This window comes from Sander vitreus, chromosome 3 (assembly GCF_031162955.1).
Source record: "Sander vitreus isolate 19-12246 chromosome 3, sanVit1, whole genome shotgun sequence".
Lineage (NCBI taxonomy): Eukaryota > Metazoa > Chordata > Actinopteri > Perciformes > Percidae > Sander > Sander vitreus.
This window is the reverse complement of record NC_135857.1, coordinates 4,589,458-4,611,444: the sequence shown is the minus strand read 5'-3', so window position 1 is coordinate 4,611,444 and position 21,987 is coordinate 4,589,458. Positions and strand designations below refer to the sequence as shown.

Sequence of the window (21,987 nt, the reverse complement as noted above, 5' to 3'; positions counted from 1 at the left end):
AGGTTTTTTAACATTAATATGCGTTCCCCCAGCCTGCCTATGGTCCCCCAGTGGCTAGAAATGGTGATAGGTGTAAACCAAGCCCTGGGTATCCTGCTCTGCCTTTGAGAAAATGAAAACTCAGATGGGCCGATCTGGAATCTTGCTCCATGAGGTCATAAGGGGAAAGGTTACCTCCCCTTTCTCTGCTTTGCCCGCCCAAAGAATTTGGCCCACCCATGAGAAAGAGAGAGACATCATGGCTTTCAAATGAGCAAAGTGGCAGTTGGTCAAGGCCACACCCCCACCCTCCACCTTGCCCCCCCTCTCTCCTCCTCAATAGCTACAGACACAGAAATGGCACATACTAAGTAAAGCTCATTGTGGGACTGGATCTAGTGGCTGTAATTCTGCACAAAGGCTGAATTTTGGGAAAGAGACTTCAGATACAGTATTAGGGGACCACTTAGACCTATATAAAAGAGACTTCAGATACAGTATTAGGGGACCACTTAGGCCTATATAAAAGAGACTTCAGATACAGTATTAGGGGACCACTTAGGCCTATATAAAAGAGACTTCAGATACAGTATTAGGGGACCACTAAGGTCTATATAAAAGACACTTCAGATACAGTATTAGGGGACCACTAAGGTCTATATAAAAGAGACTTCAGATAGAGTATTAGGGGACCATTAAGGCCTATATAAAAGAGACTTCAGATACAGTATTAGGGGATCACTAAGGCCTATATAAAAGAGACTTCAGATACAGTATTAGGGGACCACTAAGGCCAGTTGGTCAAGGCCACACCCCCACCCTCCACCTTGCCCCCCCTCTCTCCTCCTCAATAGCTACAGACACAGAAATGGCACATACTAAGTAAAGCTCATTGTGGGACTGGATCTAGTGGCTGTAATTCTGCACAAAGGCTGAATTTTGGGAAAGAGACTTCAGATACAGTATTAGGGGACCACTTAGGCCTATATAAAAGAGACTTCAGATACAGTATTAGTGGACCACTAAGGTCTATATAAAAGAGACTTCAGATACAGTATTAGGGGACCACTAAGGTCTATATAAAAGACACTTCAGATACAGTATTAGGGGAGCACTAAGGTCTATATAAAAGACACTTCAGATACAGTATTAGGGGAGCACTAAGGTCTATATAAAAGAGACTTCAGATACAGTATTAGGGGACCATTAAGGCCTATATAAAAGAGACTTCAGATACAGTATTAGGGGACCACTAAGGCCTATATAAAAGAGACTTCAGATACAGTATTAGGGGACCACTAAGGTCTATATAAAAGCATCCAAAGAGCACCATGTCATGTCATGGGACCTTTAAGAGATGATTTCACAAACAGACTCCTTTGGCAAATCCAAAAATTCCAATTTGCGCCTTTCTTGGACCGATAAATGATGTCTAGAAGTCAGTTAAAAGGCTGTCACAACAGGCTATTAACAAGGTGTTTGTCTGCCATTTTCACATAAAACGTCTAAGCTGGACAACTGCAGCTCTTCACCTCCTCCCCCAAACAGTCTTTCCTTCAATTAGTGAGTAGAAGGTGACATTTCACTCTATTCTTCTCATCAGAGCTATTTCAGGTTGAGCTTTGCTGTCAGACTCTGGTAACAAAGTATAACGTCTGCGGTGCACCAGACAGGTTTTAATTACATTTCTGCTGATATCTGTGCTGGAGCCTGATAATGCAGCACAAACACTTATGGAGTATTACAAGTTAACTTTTAACTCCAGTCTAAAATCTCCCGTCAAGGTTCTTACACAAATACACCTTCAGAATTTTTCTGTACAACATGTCCCTACCGTCTTATGTTGAATTTAAGAAAAATCTTTAAACCATTTAATCACCGTTGCAGCGCCAACAATTCATACCTTCTCGAGGTAAGTGTAGCTCCACGATTTCCCATCAGCAAATATCTGCGAGGTGATTCGGCCGTTTTGGTCATACTCCATGCGTACAGACATGGTACCTCTTTGGATACCTGCTACGTGGCCTCCGGGAGAATAGGTGACATTGACTCCGTTCAGGCGACTGCTTGGCGCCCACAGAGTGGGCCGGCCGGCGTGGTCGTAGTGGATCCGTAGCGTAAACTTCCTGTGGTCGTCGTAGACCTTTTCAGTCCTGGTGATTCGATCAAAGTCCAATGACAGCAAGTTCCTGTTGTGAACCTATAGGAGAGAAACATTTCATTTTGACCACAGCACTTCCACAAAGAGAGAGATAAATAAAAAGGAATAAACATGTTTGGAAGTTTGAAAAGATTGAGAGGAATTGGTGCACTGCTCTTCTGAGCTTTAATGACGAAGTGATTATTTTATATTCTTCTTTACATAGCTTTAAATTACAAGAGGGGAGCTGTATCGCAGGACTGCAGGAGCCATTAAAGTGATGAAATTATAAGAATTACCATATTTCTTTGTTTTTGCAAAAAAGTCAGTGGAGTCTTAGTTAGAGTATGCCTATTCATGCACGAAACATTAGAGCCACATTGATCATTAAATTCATTTTCACTGCTTACTGAGAACAATTACTAGGCGCAGATGACTCGTTTTATTTAGCCATTTCCGTAAATTGGGAAAGAGGAGAAAAAAATCAATTATTCTCCTGTGTGACTCCGAACATTGTTTCAATGACACTTCACATTGTTTGGCTCTTTTGAATGTATGAGGCTGCACACAGTGACCCTTGGCTTCACTGTGATCAGAGCAGAAAGACGGTGCTCTGAAGAGTGTAATCCTTAAAACCATGTCCAGGTCAGCACAGCGATGAATCCGCTGCCAGGTTTATCTAGGAGGCCGCTCCGGTGCTGCAGCCAAAAAACATTACCAACAGCCCTACCACAACGTTTTCTCAGTGAGCCATGTCGTAGGCAGAAACTACAGAGGAAAAATAAATGAAATCAAGAAGAGAAAACACAACGAAGGTACAGGTCAGAGTAAGTGCCCATACAAACCACAACTTTAAACATCATGTGGTCATTAGGGCTGTCCCGAATACCATTTTATGTGCTTTGATTGATAGATTGATTTTATTTGACCCTTTCGTTATAAGATACGATACAGCTTTGCACCATACATTAAAAAACAAAAACAAAGTCAGGATAACCCAATAAAGCCCTGGGGCTTATTTCCACTGTGGCTTTGAAGCTTTGATACGAATCAATAGCAAATATTCAAAACTTCTGATCAGGACTCAGCCAGCCAGTGCACCACCTCACCAGAGCGCACAGCAGGCTGCTGCAGTATAACCACACAGATCTCTGCACATCACACTGCTTGGTTATAACTCCACATTTCTCCGTTCTCGGCTGAAATGGATGAAATAGTGCTGCATAAATGATGACGATGATATCCGAATAGTCGAATATTCGGGTCCAGCCCTAGTGGTCATAGAAGTCTCTGGTATTTATTAGAACTAACCCCCCTGATTCTGTTTGTATCAGAACAGGGCTTCCAATAATGTTAAAAGCTACAGTCAACTCCTGAAAGCAACTGAAAGTAATATTTATGATGTGTTTTTCTTAAGGTACATAGTTTCTCTTCAGATGTGCCACTGTGTGGCTGGGTAAAATACTTGGCAAAGCTTAAAAAACATTTTAGCTCAGAAAGCTGCTGCTGGCTACTTTCCAGACGCATGGTACATAGCCGGTCGCAGGGGGCTTGCTGCAAAAGCCTTCCTTTTTCAATCTCACATTGAGAAAAGCATGCTTAGGTCTCTCATCTGTGAAGGGACAATTACACAAGAGGCAATTAATGTCACTGGTACCTAATTGAGAGGATTACTTTACACTTAAAGCACCAGATTCCTGAGGGGCATGATTACATGAAGGTTTGGAGTGGCACATGCAATTTGAGCCCCAAGAGTGACAGGGGGTGAGGCTTGGAGCTAGGAATAAGAACAAGGGGGGGGTCCACATTTGTTATCTCCTCTTTTACTTTAACTTACTGTCATAACAAGTGTCAGACTGCGCTGACAAAAGTGAAATTACTACAACATTGCGATAGTCATTTGTAAAACTACCTAGGTTCTTAAAGATAAGTGACTGGATATCAAAGACTAACCCTAACCCCCTCCCGCTCCAGCATTTCCCCAAAACACTGGAAGCACTGTCTCAGACTCTTGCACAGGCAGCACAGGCCTGCTGTCCGTTCAAAAAGATTGTATTGAGATTGCTTCCAACAGGAAATAAGGTATACGAAAAAGAGAGAGTTCTTCGTGCCAGGATCTGTTTCACCAAAGACTCAACAGGGTGGAAAAAACCTCTCACAGCAGAGATTCCAAGATCCCATGAGAATGGAAACCCACTCAAGGGGAATTATTTTAAATTGGACATTGCCTCTAAAAGGAAATTCTCAAACAAAGTAAATGTGTAGAAACAGAAGAGAGACTACTACATTACATTAGACTTAACATGTTACATTTTAAGCTGTCTTAAAACAACCATTACAGCGACATCTGACCTCTCAATCAATATCAGTGTCATGTGTGTCAAATGACAATATCAATCTGTTTGAAAAGGGAAAATGTCTTTCATCGCTTCTTGTGTTCAACAACTACATTTCACAATTACTTTTCTTCAATGACATCAGTTATGTTTATTATCAAATTGCAATCAAAGAAAAATGCTGTCTTTTTCATTTTCCAACTCGTATCTCTTTTGAACCCCACATTATACAGGAAGACACTCTGATGACACTAAAATGCTAATACAGAGATATCAGCTTTGTCTCGGTTTTAAATTCCACATTGAAGGGGTTGACGATTCTTGTTATGGTGGAGTGGCAGCCACAAGGGTTCTCCCTTTACTGCACATTTACAAACTACTCAATCTGAGAGGAGGGTTTGTTTCTATGGGAAGAAACAGAGCCACTTTGCCTCGGCATCATAAATCATCAACGTTGTCGGTGGCTGGGAGGGGCTAGCTCGAGTGGCATGTGCCGTTGTGGAAGGGGTAAACTGACGACCATCAATGGCCCTTTTAGCCTCAAGACATGAAAAGTGCAATACAACACAGACATGCACGTGTACATTACATGTCATTTAGCTGACGCTTTTATCCAAAGCGACTTAAAATTGTTATATATATATATATATATATATATCAGAGGTCACACACCTCTGGAGCAACTAGGAGTCAATTGTCTTGCTCAGGGACACATTGGTTGATGTATCGCAGTGGGATTCAAAACCAGGTTTCCCACACCAAAAACACGTGACATATCCACGACGCCATCACCACCAACGTGTAGTTCAACAGTGTAACAAATACAGTCAGAGACACAGACAGAGTCACAACCCAAACACTTTCGCTTTTTCTCCGTCGTCTTCGCTCATTCCTAGCTAGGGCCGGGTACTGAATTCAATACTTTTTAGACACCGACCGCATTGCCTCCTTAGTATCGAGTATCGAAAAATGCCTCGTCATTCAATACCAAATTTCAATACCTCTGCGTCAGTGAGCCAATAAGAATGTAGCATGCTTCTAATCTAATCTAATCTATCTAATCATGTTTGTGATTGGCTGTCTAACGTTACACGTCGTAGAGACACGCAGGAAAAACTCTACGTTACACAGAGAGACAGGGCTCATATAGTAGGAGCTGAAAAATAAATAAATGGATTTGTGCCATAATGTGTAATGTTGTACATTTTTTGTTGTTTAAATGGATTTTACAAAATTGGTATCTAAAAAAGTATCGCTTAGGAACCGGTATCAACGTCAAGGTATTGGTATCGGAATATGTTTAACGATACCCAACCCTAATCCTAGCACAAATGCCTCCCTTGTTCTTTTTGTCATGCATCCCTGTGTTTTGAGACAGCCCCCCCCCGTGCCGTGCTCTGCCACACACTCATCCAGCCACCCACGTAATATCACTTGACATGCCACTCAAGGTCGCTCAATGATTCCAGCTCTGTTCTTGCCATTAGGCTGCTCCCATTTCCTATCTCACCCCCCGGGGCCATTGTCTGTAACATACATTAGAAGCGTTCGCTACCAAAGGGCACGACGGGGGCCATTAAATGAGCAGCCAATGACAGACAAAGTGGCACCTCCCCATTAGCTGTGTCGCCTCCCAGAGAATGTGGAAGGCAGCTTAACCAAAGTTTTTTTTATCTGTCGTACAAAGCTAAATAAAACAATACAAGCCAATCAAGCAGGATCCATTCCTTTGTATAGGTGATCCCTGTGTTAATAGTCATTTCCAGTGGGTTATTCAAGATGCTTATTGGTCAAACATTGGGTGTTTATCTCATTATGAAAAGGGACCTGTTTATATTCTGTGTGTAATTCTGTCAGCTATGCAAGGTTAGCTTGCTGAGGCCATTTAGCCGGTCATTTATCTCTCTGAATTTTAACCACAAGTATTTTACAGACTTCTGTGTTGGTCCTCTTCCTCGTAGCGAGTAAGGTAATACATTTCTGTTAACTACCATGTGTGCAAGAACACATTTCCCCGAAGCTATACCCACACGTAACATAACTGCTCCTATTGTGATGAAAGCGTTGGTCAGGTTTTTCTCTTTGTTTGGGTTGCCTAAGGTTATTCAAATTGACCGAGGTTCAAACTTCAAGTCACCGCACTTGGCTCAGATTCTCAAAGCAGCTTAAAATAGGTCACGTTCACTCAAGTCAATGTTAAATGCGTACTGCTTGCAGTTTAAAACAACACTGGGATGATGGAGTTCATTTGATGCCGTTTACAGCAAGAGACGTTGCTCAGGAATCCTTGGGGTTAAGTTTCTCTCAAATGGTTTTCACTCATTCTGTGGGTGGCCCGTTGAAGCTGTTAAAGTGCCCATATTATGAAAAAAACACTTTTTCTGAGATTTGGGGTGTTCTTTTGTGTCTCTGGTGCTTCCACACGCATACAAACTTTGAAAAAAATCCATCCATGCTGTTTAGAGTGAGATACGGTTTCTGAATGTGTCCTGCCTTCAGTCTCCGGGTGAGCTGTTCAAAATCGGCACGGCTTGTGACGTCACAAGCCGAAACGAGCTGGCTAACCGCAGCCGTTAGCTCGTAGCGTTAGCATGCTACCTCATTCTCAATAGCAAAGCACTGCTACAACACACACAAGTTCACCATAATCTACAAAAGAACTACTTCCATGTGCGCCCTCATTTAGAAGTCTCCCAGCTAATCCTGCCTTGTAACTGACCGAAGTTGGAGAAACAGCCTTTCTTTTACTGTCTATGGAGCTAGCTAGCTGACATGATCTACATCTGAGCTACTGTGCATGTGCGAGTGCAATCAAAGATAGTACAGAAGAAGAAGAAGAAGAAAAGAGGTCTCACTCTGTAGCTAAAACAGAGACCAGGTGAAAAGAGGATCTGCAGTAGTGAGAGAGAGCTGTGCAGTACAACAAAAATATGGTGAATTTTGAAAATGAAACCATGTAAACCTATTCTGGTACAACCTTAAAATACAATTATGAACCTGAAAATGAGCATAATATGGGAGCTTTAAAAGAAAAACGGCTGGGTGAAGCTGAGCCCCAGACTTTGCTGGACTATGCGTGTTGTTTTCATTTTAAGATGCGTTGTGTTTGTGAGTTAGTAGGTTAAGTGACCGTGATTATCTTATTGCTACTCCAGACCGGAATCATATATGAATAGGATGTAAAATCTTGTAAATGTCTGATAAATCTGACCGGTTTTGCATTTTCTTTTAGAATAAAATGCGACACAAACATTATGATTTAGCACATTTGTAGCTGATGCTTTGTCACTGTTGTAATCATGTTGTAATGTTGGTGATATATATATATATATTTTTTTTTTTCTCTTGTAAAAAATAAGTAAAAATAATAGTCACTAATTTAGGGTGGGGGTGTTATGTGCTCCCTGCCTTGCTCTCTTTTTCCTCTCTGTTCATCTCAGGTGTTCCTGATTCCTGATTGTCAGTGTGGCCCCGCCCCTGTATATAAGGAAGGCTGGGAGACAGCGATCGGGTCTCTGAGACTGAAGCAGCTCTGCTCTCCGTTGTCTTCTGTTGTCTTCTTTTGTGTTTTATTGCTTTGAGGATGGAGGTCTGGTAGTCTAGTTTTCGCGGATTTGTTTCTGTTAGGGCCTTTTCACACATGAATGTCCGAACCAAGGTCCGGACCAAGGTTCACGTTTTTGTTACATTGTATACATTTGATTTGGTAAGTTTTGGTTTCACACTGCAGTTGATCTATACGTGACAAAACTACGTCCTGCCGTCATCACATACGTGATACTTATACTTATAACTAATTGGTTTGTTGACAGGCTTCCCCCATCCTCTCGTATCCTCTCTCTGTATCTGAGTTTTTTAACTGACTGCTGCTCTCCCCTACTGCCGCGCCTCTTTTTGTTTTGTTGTGATGTTGAGAAGCAAGACACGGGAACTTTCTGGAGAATTTATTCAGAGACAAACGGAAACCTACACTGTACATTTACTACCACTTAACAAATAAACTGCTGATGTATTCTCTGCTCTGATAGCCGACAGCTGTCTGCTCTGAGCGTATTCACCGTCACTCTCTCATGTAGCCCTAAGCACTGAGCTATTCCTTAAAGGAGCTTCTCCGGCCTTGTAACACAAGGATAGCCTGCCAGAGCTTCTTGTATTTGGTCCGAAAGTCCGAACCATCCAAAAAATGCACAGCAAACACTTAATGAACTCTGCTGAGGTGATATTCAGAATTTAATTATATTGCCAATAATCTTCTGCTCTGTGTCAGAGACTGCAAGATACACAATAGCAAAAGGTTGAGCCAGGTTAAATACTTTTTCCAAATGATCCTGCGTTTTGGACCCCGCTGTGCCAACAAAGTGGTCTCTGTCAGTCACGGCTAAATTGCACAGTTAGTGGAGTCATGCTAAGGAGGTAACTGGAATTCAATGCCATTTTGAGCAAGATAGAAATTGTTTCAATCCCAACCGGTCTTTTTTAAGGGTGTGTGAGCACGAGTCACTCTTAGCAAGCCGCCATACTTACCCTTAATCTGCGGCCATACACAGTGACCTGGCCACGAGCTTGCTCCTTCCTCTGTCTCCACTCCACCAGGTTCAGGCCATTGTCGATGGCCAGAGTTACGTTCCTCTTGCTGACTGTGGGGTTGACTGTGCCGGCCAACGAGTGGGGCTCGGTGTGCAGGGACACCTCCATACCGTTGGCCAACACTAGACGCAGCGAGCCATCCAGACCAATGAAATAGCTGTTCCGAACTTGATCTGAGGATGTAGAGGGGGACACAGGGCAAAAGGCTTACGGTTAGGATTAGAAGAAGAGAAACAATCAGAGCTTCTTGTAGCTGATGTAAGAGGACTAAGGTTACTTTCACACCTGAGCGGTTTGGTCTGTTATAACCGAACCCTGAAACGTTTCGTCAAGTAGTCGGGTTCGTTTGGGGTGGTGTGGAAGCTCATTTGAAACCAAACAACAAACTCTGGTCTACTTATGGTGTTTTCACACCTGTAGTTTGTTTGCATGGTCCAAATCTGTTGATGAGTTTGTAAACTTGGAGTGATTTCCCCTCGGTTCGGTTTCGTTTCACACCTGGAAAAATCAAAGCCTACCAAAATGCGTCATTACAAACCACGCAAGAACGTTCACTTCGCTTATTGGTCGGATGTGTCTGGGGGCGGGAGCAAGAAAGTAAATACAGGAAGAAGGTCCTGTGTTCTGGACTAGTGCACATTTCTTGCATCGACATAGTCAAACCAGCTCATTTCATTTAAATAATCAGACATTGTCTGCTCTGGTCACAGAGACTTAGCTCTGCCGGTGTCTGTCCCTAACTTTAGCGGCGGCTGCTGCTGATTTGACCACGGAAATGCGAGTGACGGACGGCGATCTTGACCGCAGTCTATTTCTGTGAGAGAAACACTGCAAGCTGCTACAGTTTGCTGCTCTGCTGCATCGCAGATTGCAAAGCACACCTGACTACAGGAGACATTAGCTCAGACTTGTGGACTTGGGCATCGAGAACCGGTTCCTACCTGGAATCATTTTAAAAATTACAATGGAGTGGTTTTTTTCATTGGAAAAGTTTGGAAAATTTGGGGTTTCGAATTGGATCATCGGTTCCAAATATTAAGACGCGCAAGTTTTGGTTTCCGTAGCAGCCACCGTACTTTCAGGCGGTTGCAGCGATCGAGCACCGTAAGTGGTGCTCTAAAGTGTGGCTTTATTTTAGGTTGACAAAGCCTGGTAGAACTGTAAATCACCATTGAATCAAAAATAAAATGATCCTCGTATCTGTGATTTAAACATGTGCCCCGTTTCAACTCCACGCCTCAAAGAATCAGAATCGATAAGAACTGGAATTGAAAGAAAGAATCAGAATTGGAATCAGAATTGTTAAAATCCAAACGATGCCCAACCCTAGTACACATACAGTAGATGGTGCGGTTTGAGGTCGGTTCACGGTCTCACCACAAACGAACCGCTCCAAAGTTTGTTTGAAAGCGTACCGAGACCACCTCATCAAGTAGGTCTTGGTACGCTTGTTTGGTCCGCTTTTGGTGCGCACCCGAGTGCGACTGCTGCGTTCTCACCTGCCCAAACAAACCGCACCAAGGGGGAAAACCAACTCTAGTACCCTTCAACCAAACTTAACAAGGCAGGTGTGAGTGGCCGGTTTGGCTCAGTGGGTAGAGCAGGCGCACATATACTGAGAGGTTTATGCCTCGATGCAGAGGTCCAGGGTTTGAATCCGACCTGTGACGATTTCCTGCATGTCTTCCCCCTCTCTCTCTCTCTTCCCTTTCTCACCTAGCTGTCCTATCAAATAAAGGTGGAAAAGCCCCAAAAAAACAAAAACAAAACAAGGCAGGTGTGAAAGCGCCCTTAAAAACAGGGGTCTCGGTTTGCTTCCAAGTTCATTAGGTTCACTTCAGGTTAGAATGCAATCCGACCCAAATATAGGAAGTGAACCAAAACAACTGTTCATGTACAGTAGTAGCCTTAAAATGTCAACCTTGCACACAATTTACAGACTTCATATGATTTAAGGCATAACTTTCGAATCCATAACTATTATGACCATGCATCACTCGTCGTCTGTGTGACAACACATCATCATCTCTCGCTCTTTAGGGCCAAGCTCTCCTTCACTCGCTTGTCTGTCAGCTGCTTGTATTGTTCGCCTTCTTCTAAAATATTAGATACGCTAAAGCAAAAACTAGAAAACCCAAGACATTATAAGTGTCAGCAAGTTTTCACTCGAATATTCCGTCCAACAGACCAGCAACCGTTTGGACCGTGTGACATTTGTGTACAATGTTTGGTGCTCTTGACAAAGTGAACGCAAACCAAACAATATGAACAATGCAACAATGTTGCAATTTCACCCCCGAATCACAGTCTACCAAACTATAGGTGTGAAAGCGCCTTATATTCATCTCACTGAGACACAAATGTAATGACCTAAAATGGCTGCTAAGCAAAAAAGAAAGCCTTTAGCCACAGCATTTAACTGAACCCCTGCGATAATGTTGGGTCTGTGACAACAAAGATCAATAGTGAGAGGTTTCATAGCGCCAGTAAAGTAAAGTTTTACAGCTGTTGCAGCAGCCTCGAGGATATGGGGGAATGAAAACTATCAAAGCTGCTAGCTTGCCTGTGGCCACAGAGAAGGCAGGGTGAAAACGCACACGCACACGCACATGCACGACAGGGATAAATCTGAGCCTGTCTGTTACTGTCCCTAGGTGACGACAGCCTGTGTTCCAGCTCCAGACCAGTGACTAATGTTTCCACTGAGCATCTCATGTACATCCATCAGAGAGTGTCTCCTTCTTGCCTCCTGTCAGTACACTGACAGGGACCAGGATGAATATTATTCTCATTAAGAACAGGGGGAAATTAATGGCTTGTCAAACACTACATTAACAAGTTGACTTCATTTAACAGAAAAAATGTTATCCTAAAATCAAAACACACACTGTCATTTCCTCGTGCTGACTTGTCAGGGTTGAAGTGACTGTGACCATTATTTTATTTTTTTATTTTGCACAGCAAACACTATACAGTAATAAACATCTTGTGAGACGATGGAGTTTTGTAGCTTTTCCTTTAGCACAGAGTGCCACAGGATGTGTTGATGAGCTGCTGAGACAAGAGAAATTGGACAGAGGAGGCAGGGCTGACCTTGCACTGGCCCTTACCTCTCTCAATCATACAGACACTTCAGGGGTTGACCAGAGGCCTCTGGGGCCGACCCGGCCAAAAGGAGGCCACTGAGACTAGAGGAAGCTGGAAATACTGCTGAATTAGGCAGTTCACGCAAATGCATGCACACTGTTTAGCAGGGGAGGGGTGAGCCGTGCACTGACATTTAGAAGGGCTGTAGTCTGCATAAAACAAAACAAATAATTAGGGATGCAACGATGCAACGTGAATCGGTAAAACATTTATATAAATGTTTACAACCGGTTAAGATAAAAAAATGAATCGTGATTGCAATTGATTGCAAAAACGGCCTCAGGCATAATTGATTTTTTATTTCATTTGTTTGACTTCAGACGTAACTACTTCTTCTTAGTTCATTTATTTGAAGAGATGTTGGATCTATTTTATTAGTCGAAAATTTCGAAATATGAAATACAATTTCAGTTGCACTTTTGATAAGAATTTGTCCGCAAAGAATAAAGTACACCAGACCATCAGGCTCACTATTTTCAGTTATGATGTCTTTGTCGAAGAATAAAAATACTATGTGCCTATTAACTATGAGAGTTAATACAATTAAATAATAAAATTAGTTTTAATTTCCTGCTTTACAACATTCTTAACAACACTGCCGTGTGTTAACGCCCATAAGAGGGCAGAAACACAACCAGATGACCAGAAAGTAATCTCAAAGGCAGTGCATTCATGTGTTATGTGATCACCCAGTTGCAAGCTTACAAAGCAGACATTTGTGAATTAATTAACAGCAGAGTTCCTGGCGCCTTTTTTCTCACTAGCAGATGTCTAAGACAAGGTCACAGTGCGGAGGTGACCAGTCCGTTGAGCAATGGCGAGAAACCAGAGATTGTCATCTTCTGTTTCAGACACAGCTTTGCAGTGAGTCGGGAGGGCCAGAGGATGGAGGACACGCTCACATCTGAATCGAATGTTAGAGGTGGAAAGGGTGTGTGTGGGGCTGTCTTTTGAAAAATGAAGGTGGGGAAGTTCAAAGCTATTATTGGGTAATCAATGAAGCAATTTGTCAGGTACAAAACGGGATATCCGAATGCCTAAATGTGTGAGACAAATCTGGTGGACTAAGACACAACATCAGTCCGCCCTCTGCCTCCATCTCTTTCACAAAATGTGCTAAACCTGAGGGATCTTGTATGGGCCAACAGCATTGTGCTTTATGAATTGTGATTCATGGCAGAAAGTCAATATATGTTTCCATTATGGTAAATGGGTCTTGCATTTTATTAAAACAACAGAGGGGCAATGAATACTACTGTGAGTAAGCTCCGTAACTGAAGTAGTCAGACATTACATCTTCGTTTAAAGGCCAGCTCACCCAAATCACAAAACTTGTAATTATGTATTACTTTTTTTTAGATGTCTGTATGTGCAACGTCTGACTGAGAAGTGAATGGAATTTTGTTTGTGCTGCTCAAAAAACTGGAAATCGAAATTTGAGAAACAAAAATTAAATCTGTTCAGAAACAATTCCCTGGTTATTCTAGATACTCCACAGACTTCACTTTCAACAGTTTTCATTGGAACTACCTTCTGAGTATTCTCAGTTAAAACCGCCCACATTACTCCTTCAGGATGAACCCAGTTTACTTTGCCCAGCAGCTGGAATATCGCGATATCACGAGATCACTTATCACACGAAAATCCATCTTGTCAGGCTTCAAGTAATCAAGAACCAATCGGCGTCCGGTGAGGAGCGACTGGCAGCTACGGCCGGGGTTTAGGTGTGTGTGACGGCCGTGACTGTTCATTCAAAACAACAATGGCGGACGAGGTAGCTTTTGAAAGTGCCTGCTCTTTTCCAAACAGTATCCAACAATGGTTTCTCAGATGGTTCTGTGTTAAAGGTGCAGTAGGTAAGCCTAACCCCCAATTTTCACTGGATGCGGAACGGCTGCGGAACGGTGGCGGAGTCGTTAGGTTTCCATTAAAGTCAATGTGTGTATTTCCACTCACTGCGGAACAGCTGCGTTCCAACTACGTCCCAGCTCCGGCGGTCCGCAGCCCCTCCGGAGCAGACATTCAGCACACGGCAGATAGTGTCCAACTGCATGTCAATCACTGCTCAGGCACACGCATTCATTCTCCCTTGTGGGGGGGAGGGGCTGAGGAGAACGTTTTGGGCTTTAGCGGAAAGGGGGAAGGGATTGAGAAGTTGTCGATGTTCCAAATTTTTTGGCTAAGTCCTGGATCTTTGCAATCCTACCTACGGCATCTTTAACAGACCATGTGGCGTGTCAGGTTAGAACTAGCCAGGGCTCGCAAGAAGGTGCTTGCCTGCAAGCTCCCATCCCGGGCATCACTAGCTCAATGAGGGCACACCCCAAAGTGACAGTCCACAGAGATCTCTGTATCGCTTACTGTCTGCTGTCTGACACTAGATAGTCTTGGACATCCTACAAGGACCTGGGGGCCTCTTAAACACAGCTTCCAGAATCAGAAGGACACACAAACCTCTTTACCCCATAAAGTAGAGATTCTGATATGGTTAATGCAGGAAGATCCTCTTTATGATATTTACAGTACCTTGGTTTTGCAAGTAAACTCTTATTTTGTCTTCTGAATGAAAAAAAATTAAAATTAAAACAAAAAACAAAAAAAATGTCACAGTTCAAGGTATTTTCACTGTTGATTTGTTTAACTGTTTTACAGTTGTTGTTTATTTAATTCAATAAATTAAACATCTTTCCAAAAGTCAACGGGCAATCGTGTAAAATAATCGTGATTTCGATATTGCCCAGAACAATCGTGATTATGATTCTTTCCATAATCGAACAGCCCTACCAGAAACAACCAGTTTAGTTGTTTAAAGCAAAGCTTTTGGCTTCCATTGGCACAAAATACCTTTAAAAAAAAAAAAAAAAAAAAAAGAAATCAGACACGTACCCTGCATGAGTGTGTAGAAGGTGCCAGAAGCTGACAGGTTGGTGGTGATGGTAATATCCTCTTTGTTGGAGCCCTCTGTCTGGATGCGGACTGAGCTGTCGCTGTCTGTGCGGTAGCTGCTCACACGGCCCGTGGGGTAAGTGACGTTAGTCAGACGCCCGTAACTGTCATACCTACAAAGAAATACATTGACGTGAGCCAAAGAAGGCAAAGAGGGGCATGTCATCTGAAACGGTGTATGAACAGTAACTAGAGCAGAATCAGAAACAGTGCTGTGGCATGAAAAAATACTGAGCCTTGTTAAGATTTGTTAAATCATAAGGAGGCAATCATAAGCATAAATGCAGGTCAGGTATGCATAACTGGTACATAAATGTGACTAATGCTGCGTCATCTCAGATTTACTGTGATTATGAGTTGCTATCTAGGATATACTGTTCTAGTGGTAATTACAAGTAGGAATTGGAGTTTTTGAGAGTCTGATATTTCCCTCTTGGTGCCACAAATTGTGGAAATGTGTCAACACAGGCAGTAAACACAGCAGCGAAGCCATCGATGTTGGCAGTCTGAGGTAATAAAAACTCATAACTATCAGATCTAATCACTGAAGCACAACCAACACAACTTCTAGAAAGTTGTGCAACATCCACAGCCTTTCGCTATCCATGAATAGAGAGTGGGAGCACTAACGAGTTGGACTTTGCAACAGGATGTGAATGTAATATACAGTAAACACTACTCAGTTTTTAAGTAACTTTTAAAAGATGGAAGCACACAATAAAAACAAAAAAAAATCAACTACTGACAAGGAAAAACTGTCATGGCCAAGACGAGGAAGCACAAACCTTTTCACATTTGGAAAACTGCTTATTAGCTTAAAAGATTAGTGATATCACCTAATCTCATTATATAGTCTATGAAATAGGAGCACTGAGGTGTGAATCCTTGGAGAGATGCAGCATTTCCCTAGCCTACAAATCAGTCAGTTCATCACATACAAGTACACGAGCGGCCAGATTGTTTCATTTCGCTAAGAGAGCACGTAAGCATAGAACAATTTGAAATCTTTCAGATCGCCAGTGTTCCAGAATGGGAGTGAGTGAACGGTGCATTATGTAGAATGAAGACTTTAATCTGCGCACTGAATACAAATTGGAAAGCCCTCTTCAATGCTGCTGCCTGCCATAATAAAGCCTCTAATAAATGAGATGGCGGGTGCTGGTTTACGGATATTTCTTCAGCGCTGCCATCTCAAATATCCAATATGGAAAGGAAGAGTGGGAGAGGAATCATCTCCCAGAGATAAATGTTATCTGATCTCAACTGCACTAGGGACTGGAATTCATAGATGCATTTCAACCCAAGTCTTCCACTTAAGGAAATACTAAATAGCAGAATAATTCATTTCGAAAGCATTTCGTTTCTTTTAAAACTGCTCATATTTTATCAGCAAGATTTATTCTCCCTGTGTTCATCGCACAATCAAAGTTTTTGCAGTGAAAGCACTAGAAGTTTCACGCTACTGTATGTGCAGTGTACCACTTTTCAACTGTTCACTTCATTGGACAAAGCGTGTATTCCTGTTTGCCTTCACCTCGGCACAAAAGACAGAGTCCACAAGACGGAAATCTCATTCTAGAGCGACGCTGCATGCCCCCAGCTTGATCACTGACCCAAACTCTCTCCGTCTCAATTAGGGCCTTGAGCTAGAGCCATTCCTCAGGCTTCACCGCTGAGCATCTAATGGCTCTGGCCTGCTTCAATTTAGCTGCCTATTAGCTTGCTTTCTCCAGAGAAAAGGGGCATGCGGGGGCAGGGAGCTCAGCAGAAGGGAGAGGACTGCTTTCCCCCTGGATGGCCACAAGTCCATTCGGATTGTATCACCTCTGTGTCACATGCTAGCTCCATGACCTTTCATGCTGGGGCCCAACAATAGGCCAGACACTTCATATCAGCGTCCCCTCCAGCATAGCTAACCTCAGTCTTATGCACAACTATTCTCACGTTTTCCCTTCCTCTCGCTGCCTGGGAATTTCAGGACACAAGTGACTGATGACTGTGCATATGATATAAGATATAACAGCCATGTGATTGCTTCAACTTCATTAACAGTTGTTTTACATGATTTCACTGTTATTATTGATTGAGTATTAAATCAACCTCAGAACATTTGCTTGAACCCAGTGACTAGAAGGATTGCTTCCCTGCTAATTAGAGGCCAAGAGAACAAGTCTTCAGAATACTACATGAGTTAATAGATGTACAGTTACCCTTACACAAAGCACTTATCATTACAACAAAAACATTAGGGGGTCAGCAGAGCATCTGCGTACATACAGTAAAAGTCAGAGCAAATGAGGTTGCCAAGGGTTACAGCAGAAAGACAGTGTAGCAGATGTCTTTTGTTCTCAAGTGAGTCCTTTGTGTTTTGTTTCTGCATTCGTCCACATTCATTTGAATGTATAGGCAACAGGTTAATACACAAGTACACATGAATTTATATGGGTAAAATGTTAAAGGACAAATCCGGCGCAAAATGAACCTAGGGGTTAACTACATATGTGTACCGAGTCGACCGTTCTCTGGGATATGTTTTCATGCTTATCGAATGTGACCAGTTTAATCGCAAACCACTAATTAGCTTATAGCGGTAGTCGTCGGGGCAGAGGGTAAAGTAAAAAGAAATCGCTATTTCTACACCACTAACAAGGCTCAAAATAGCACCACACTTCCACGGTAGCATAATGAGGGTCCCTACATGTAAACCCAAGCATTGAGAACTTTGTAAGTGTACAGACAGTTTATTAAAAAGACGGTTTAGAAATACAGTACCGTTCATGTATACATGCGGTACGACGAACGCCGTGCAACCAGTAACCAGTGACATAGCTCAAGCACGGCGTTTACATGTAGGGACCCTCATTATGCTACCGTGGAAGTGTGGTGCTATTTTGAGCCTTGTTAGTGGTATAGAAATATTGATTTCTTTTTACTTTACCCTCTGCCCCGACGACTAGCGTTATAAGCTAATTAGCGGTTTGCGATGAAACTGGTCACATTCGATAAGCATGAAAACATATCCCAGAGAACGGTCGACTCGGTAATCATGTGTTATTAACCCCTAGGTTCATTTTGCGCTGGATTTGTCCTTTAAGCAGTGCACTTTGTTGAGCAGAGATAAATGGAGGTTCCTTTTCATTTCACTCTGATGATAGCAACTTACTGTATGGTTTGGACCCTCAGGTGGTCGAGTGACCTTTAATGCTAATTATTCAAGAAAAACAAACACTCTTTATTGGGTCTAAATGAAACATGGAGAACAGTATTGCTCGTAGGTAAATATGAAGTCATTGTTTAATTTGAAAGAGAAAAACAGAACATTAAATAATTCCTTTTCTTCATTTAAACTGTAATATATCTCTAAATATATAATCATGTTTTAGATGGAAAGTGTGTCGTACTCTCTGCCGCCATGCACGTTTATAAAAGGAAATTAACAGGCAATGGCGCCACAACCAGTTTGACATTTCTTTTTCTTGTTCTTTATTATTTCCATTTCACAGTAAATGGGGGAAACTGGCCTCCTGCAATATGCTGTATGTACTACAGGCCTGAACACTATTTTCTCACTTTTGCCCATTTTGACATTTGATATACATACTGTAGCTCTTTCATTACAGATGCTATGACAGAACATCTCTAGAATGACATGCCACAGTATCCCTATTTCTTCCAGATTAACTCTGTGATGTTATTAAACAAAATGTGTAATTCAAACATCCTGAAAACGCTGTCATTATTTTCTATGTTCTTAAGTATAGGTGAGATGGGCATCCATTGTATGTACTGTATTTCATCTTGAAAAAGCCTTTGTGTTACTGGTGCTATAAGATCTTTTCTTTACATAATAGGGAGGATTGTTTTCAAATCTTAACAGCATTAACACAAACCAGAGCAGCCATTTTACAGGAAGTCAAAGAGAAATAATTCCAGAATTCCAACCACCCACTGGATTGGTTGAAGCCTTAGGCAATTCCCTACACCTTGAGAAATGCCTAAGCAACCACTCAGGTGACGACCAAATCAAACACAGGTGATAAATGTCTGCCCAGATTAAACAGAGCGTCTGATTATGTGTCAGAGTGTTGTATTTCTGCAGCAAGGTGTACCAGATGTCTGACCAGCTTAATCACACGTTTTTGGAATGACATCCAGTTAGCACAGTATCCCTTGGCACAGTATATTAAGCTAAGGGACAGATTGCTCCATAGAAGTCACAAGAACAGAAGACAAGAAATCCTAAGCCTTCAATGCTGCAGCGTGTGGGAGTGTTTTCAATTGTTCCCTCACAATGTGTGATGTGCCTCGATCAATTACTACCTCTGGCTATTCCATTATGCTTATATTGCCGGGCCTCGTCGCAGTCCTGCGGGTAAAATGTGCCTGCCAGCAGAAATATGTTGTTCCTGTACCCGACGACTCCAAACAAGCGATGGTGTGCAGTCTGTGACTGCAAGCAAGGGTGCAGATGAGTAACATATCATCCAGTAATCCTATTTGGTATGATAACAGCAAATAGGATTACACCCATACTTCCACAGGTCTTGTAGTGCGATTGACATCGACATCAATGCATAAGAAGGTAGCACATGTGCCAAAATACTGAAGTCAGATGTCAAAGAGCTCTTCAACTCTAAACATTCACTCACTAAAGCATCTTAGCATTCAGTACCACCACGAATACAGAGCTTCCAGTTCAGGTACTCCTGAACTTTGTGTTACAGCCAACTTATCGAGGAGTCAGAGTCGTTAGTGGCTCAGTTGAGATCAGGAATCCTTGCCCTTGAAGTTGGTAGATTTTAAAACATCCAAGAAGATATGGCTTGAATTTAACGGACGTTAATTAATATAAAAAAGTTACGCACTAAAGCTTTAGTAGAGTGGTTGTTTAAATTGAATGTGTATAAGTTGGCGACCTTAGTCTCTAAAGCATGGGAAAAAACAAAAAGAAGGTTTATCTGTTTAATATAACATGTAATTTATGTTGCTACTTTGGTATCTGGGCCTTTGTTGTAAATAATGGTGTCTTGGCCTGGGCATATTTTTAATGCATGACACAATAATGGAAAAAATTAAATGTCACTATTCATATACAGTATTCCAGAAATGACAAACAGTATGTTTGGGATTTAAAAGATCTATTTAGTTACTCTCTGGGTCAAAGTAGTAATCTATAATCAGCTCAACTGGCATGCAGACTCTGGGTATAAGGATTATAAAGGGGTTTTCCAAATGAGTAAAATGTTAATATTACTTACTCAAAGAAGGTTGTCCATCCGTTTTCGTTGGTCTTAGTTGCTAGGAGTCCTGAGCTTCCATGGTAGGTCATTACAGCCAGTTCTTGACCCTGGGCAGCGACAGTTTTAAGGGCATTGTTGGTGCCAATGGTGAACCAGAACGTCTGCCCATCGGGGACCATCAGCCACAGAGGCATTCCTGTCGTGTCTCGTCGGATGTTCACAACATTTTTGTTCCTATCAGTGATGCCGCTCAGATCTCCGGCTCCTGTGTATGTCAGATTGTAGAGGTGATCTCCTGTGGTCAGACTTTGCGTAAAAATGTGGCTGCCGTTGGAGTCGAACAGATAGAGTTCATCGTGAATGGGAGAGGACACCTCGTACATGCTGAGGGGATTCAGATAGGGCTTGTTTTTGCGCACATAGCGAATACGAATGTTGCCCAGATCAGCGATATAAAGCTCTCCATCTGGACACACCGCCAGAGAAGAGGGTGCATTCAGCTTAGCATCCTTGGCATAGCCTTCATCGCCAAAGTAACAATCACAGTTGGCATCGTTCTTGCAGTCACAGCCACTTGGTGCCCCTGCGACCAGGGAGATCTCTCCATTGGTGGACACCTGTCGTACTCTGTTTATTTTCTTTTCATCTGACTCAGCGATGTACAAAACGCCATTGTGGGACACAGCAAGGGCGTTGGCGGACTCCAGGGTGGCATGGATGGCTACTTTGCTCATGAGGAAATGGTCAATCCCAGGCACTTGGCAGTGCATAGGCCGCCCTGCTACAATACGGACTTGATGGTTTTCTGAGATCTGGAGTACTACATTGTTGTCCAGGACGTACAGGGAGTTGTCCATTGGACTCACTGCCAGGTCTGTGGGCCACTCAAGACGCACCTAAGAGGAAAAAAACACACACGAATATCAGCTTTGGGTCACAAAAACAGACCATACTCTTATTGATCCACACATTTTTCACTTCATCAGAAGCAAACAGTCCCTCAAGGGAAGAATCATTGAAAACTGTTCACAAAAAAAGATAGGCTGCTGTGAAACAGGTAGGCTATCTCATAGCTCGTGCTGGAAGCAAAAACATTTCTTTGAAACGATTTATTATCTGATAAGGAGGAAAATAGCGGCTGGCGTACTGTTAAAAGGGGAAACACAAAAACATGATTTTTAAGATCAAAGATGATAACAATAGCGGTGAGGAAGGGCAAAACGAGGAGATCATTCGAATGATCAGTGATCAGATTAACTGAAAAAAGCACACTGCAACTCATCATGAGAACTGTGGACACCTAACAACTGCACTTCTGCATCCTTCACCTCTACAGAGACACTGTTTTTCCTTGCTTTGGGTTATTAATAATATAATGACAAGAGATTGCACGAGTCCTTGAAAAGAAACTGGAGCACACTTACCAAATGAAAGACTGGCCTGCCTCTGGCCTGCTAAATTATTGTTCTGCTAACAATATATCAGGCTTTTAACAAATTGGAATAATTGGATTTCTCCAATTTACTGGCCTCCTGCACACTTATGATCCCAGGGGATCTCCTGGGAACATAATATGAAGTGCCATATTTCAATAGAAGCCTTGGAGCACCAA

General features: G+C 42.4%; 1 protein-coding gene across 6 annotated transcripts in view; it reads right to left on the bottom strand.

Moving 5' to 3' along the window:
• Positions 1-21,987, bottom strand: part of tenm4 (teneurin transmembrane protein 4) — a 143,007-nt gene that overhangs the window by 10,595 nt on the left and 110,425 nt on the right. For all 6 annotated transcript variants that reach the window (XM_078243215.1, XM_078243223.1, XM_078243231.1 and 3 more), the window contains 4 exons: positions 20,394-21,271; positions 15,076-15,248; positions 8,980-9,215; positions 1,883-2,179 (listed from right to left, as the gene is read on the bottom strand). In XM_078243215.1, the coding sequence (XP_078099341.1) occupies positions 1,883-2,179; positions 8,980-9,215; positions 15,076-15,248; positions 20,394-21,271 (1,584 nt within the window). The remainder of the gene's footprint in view (positions 1-1,882; positions 2,180-8,979; positions 9,216-15,075; positions 15,249-20,393; positions 21,272-21,987) is intronic.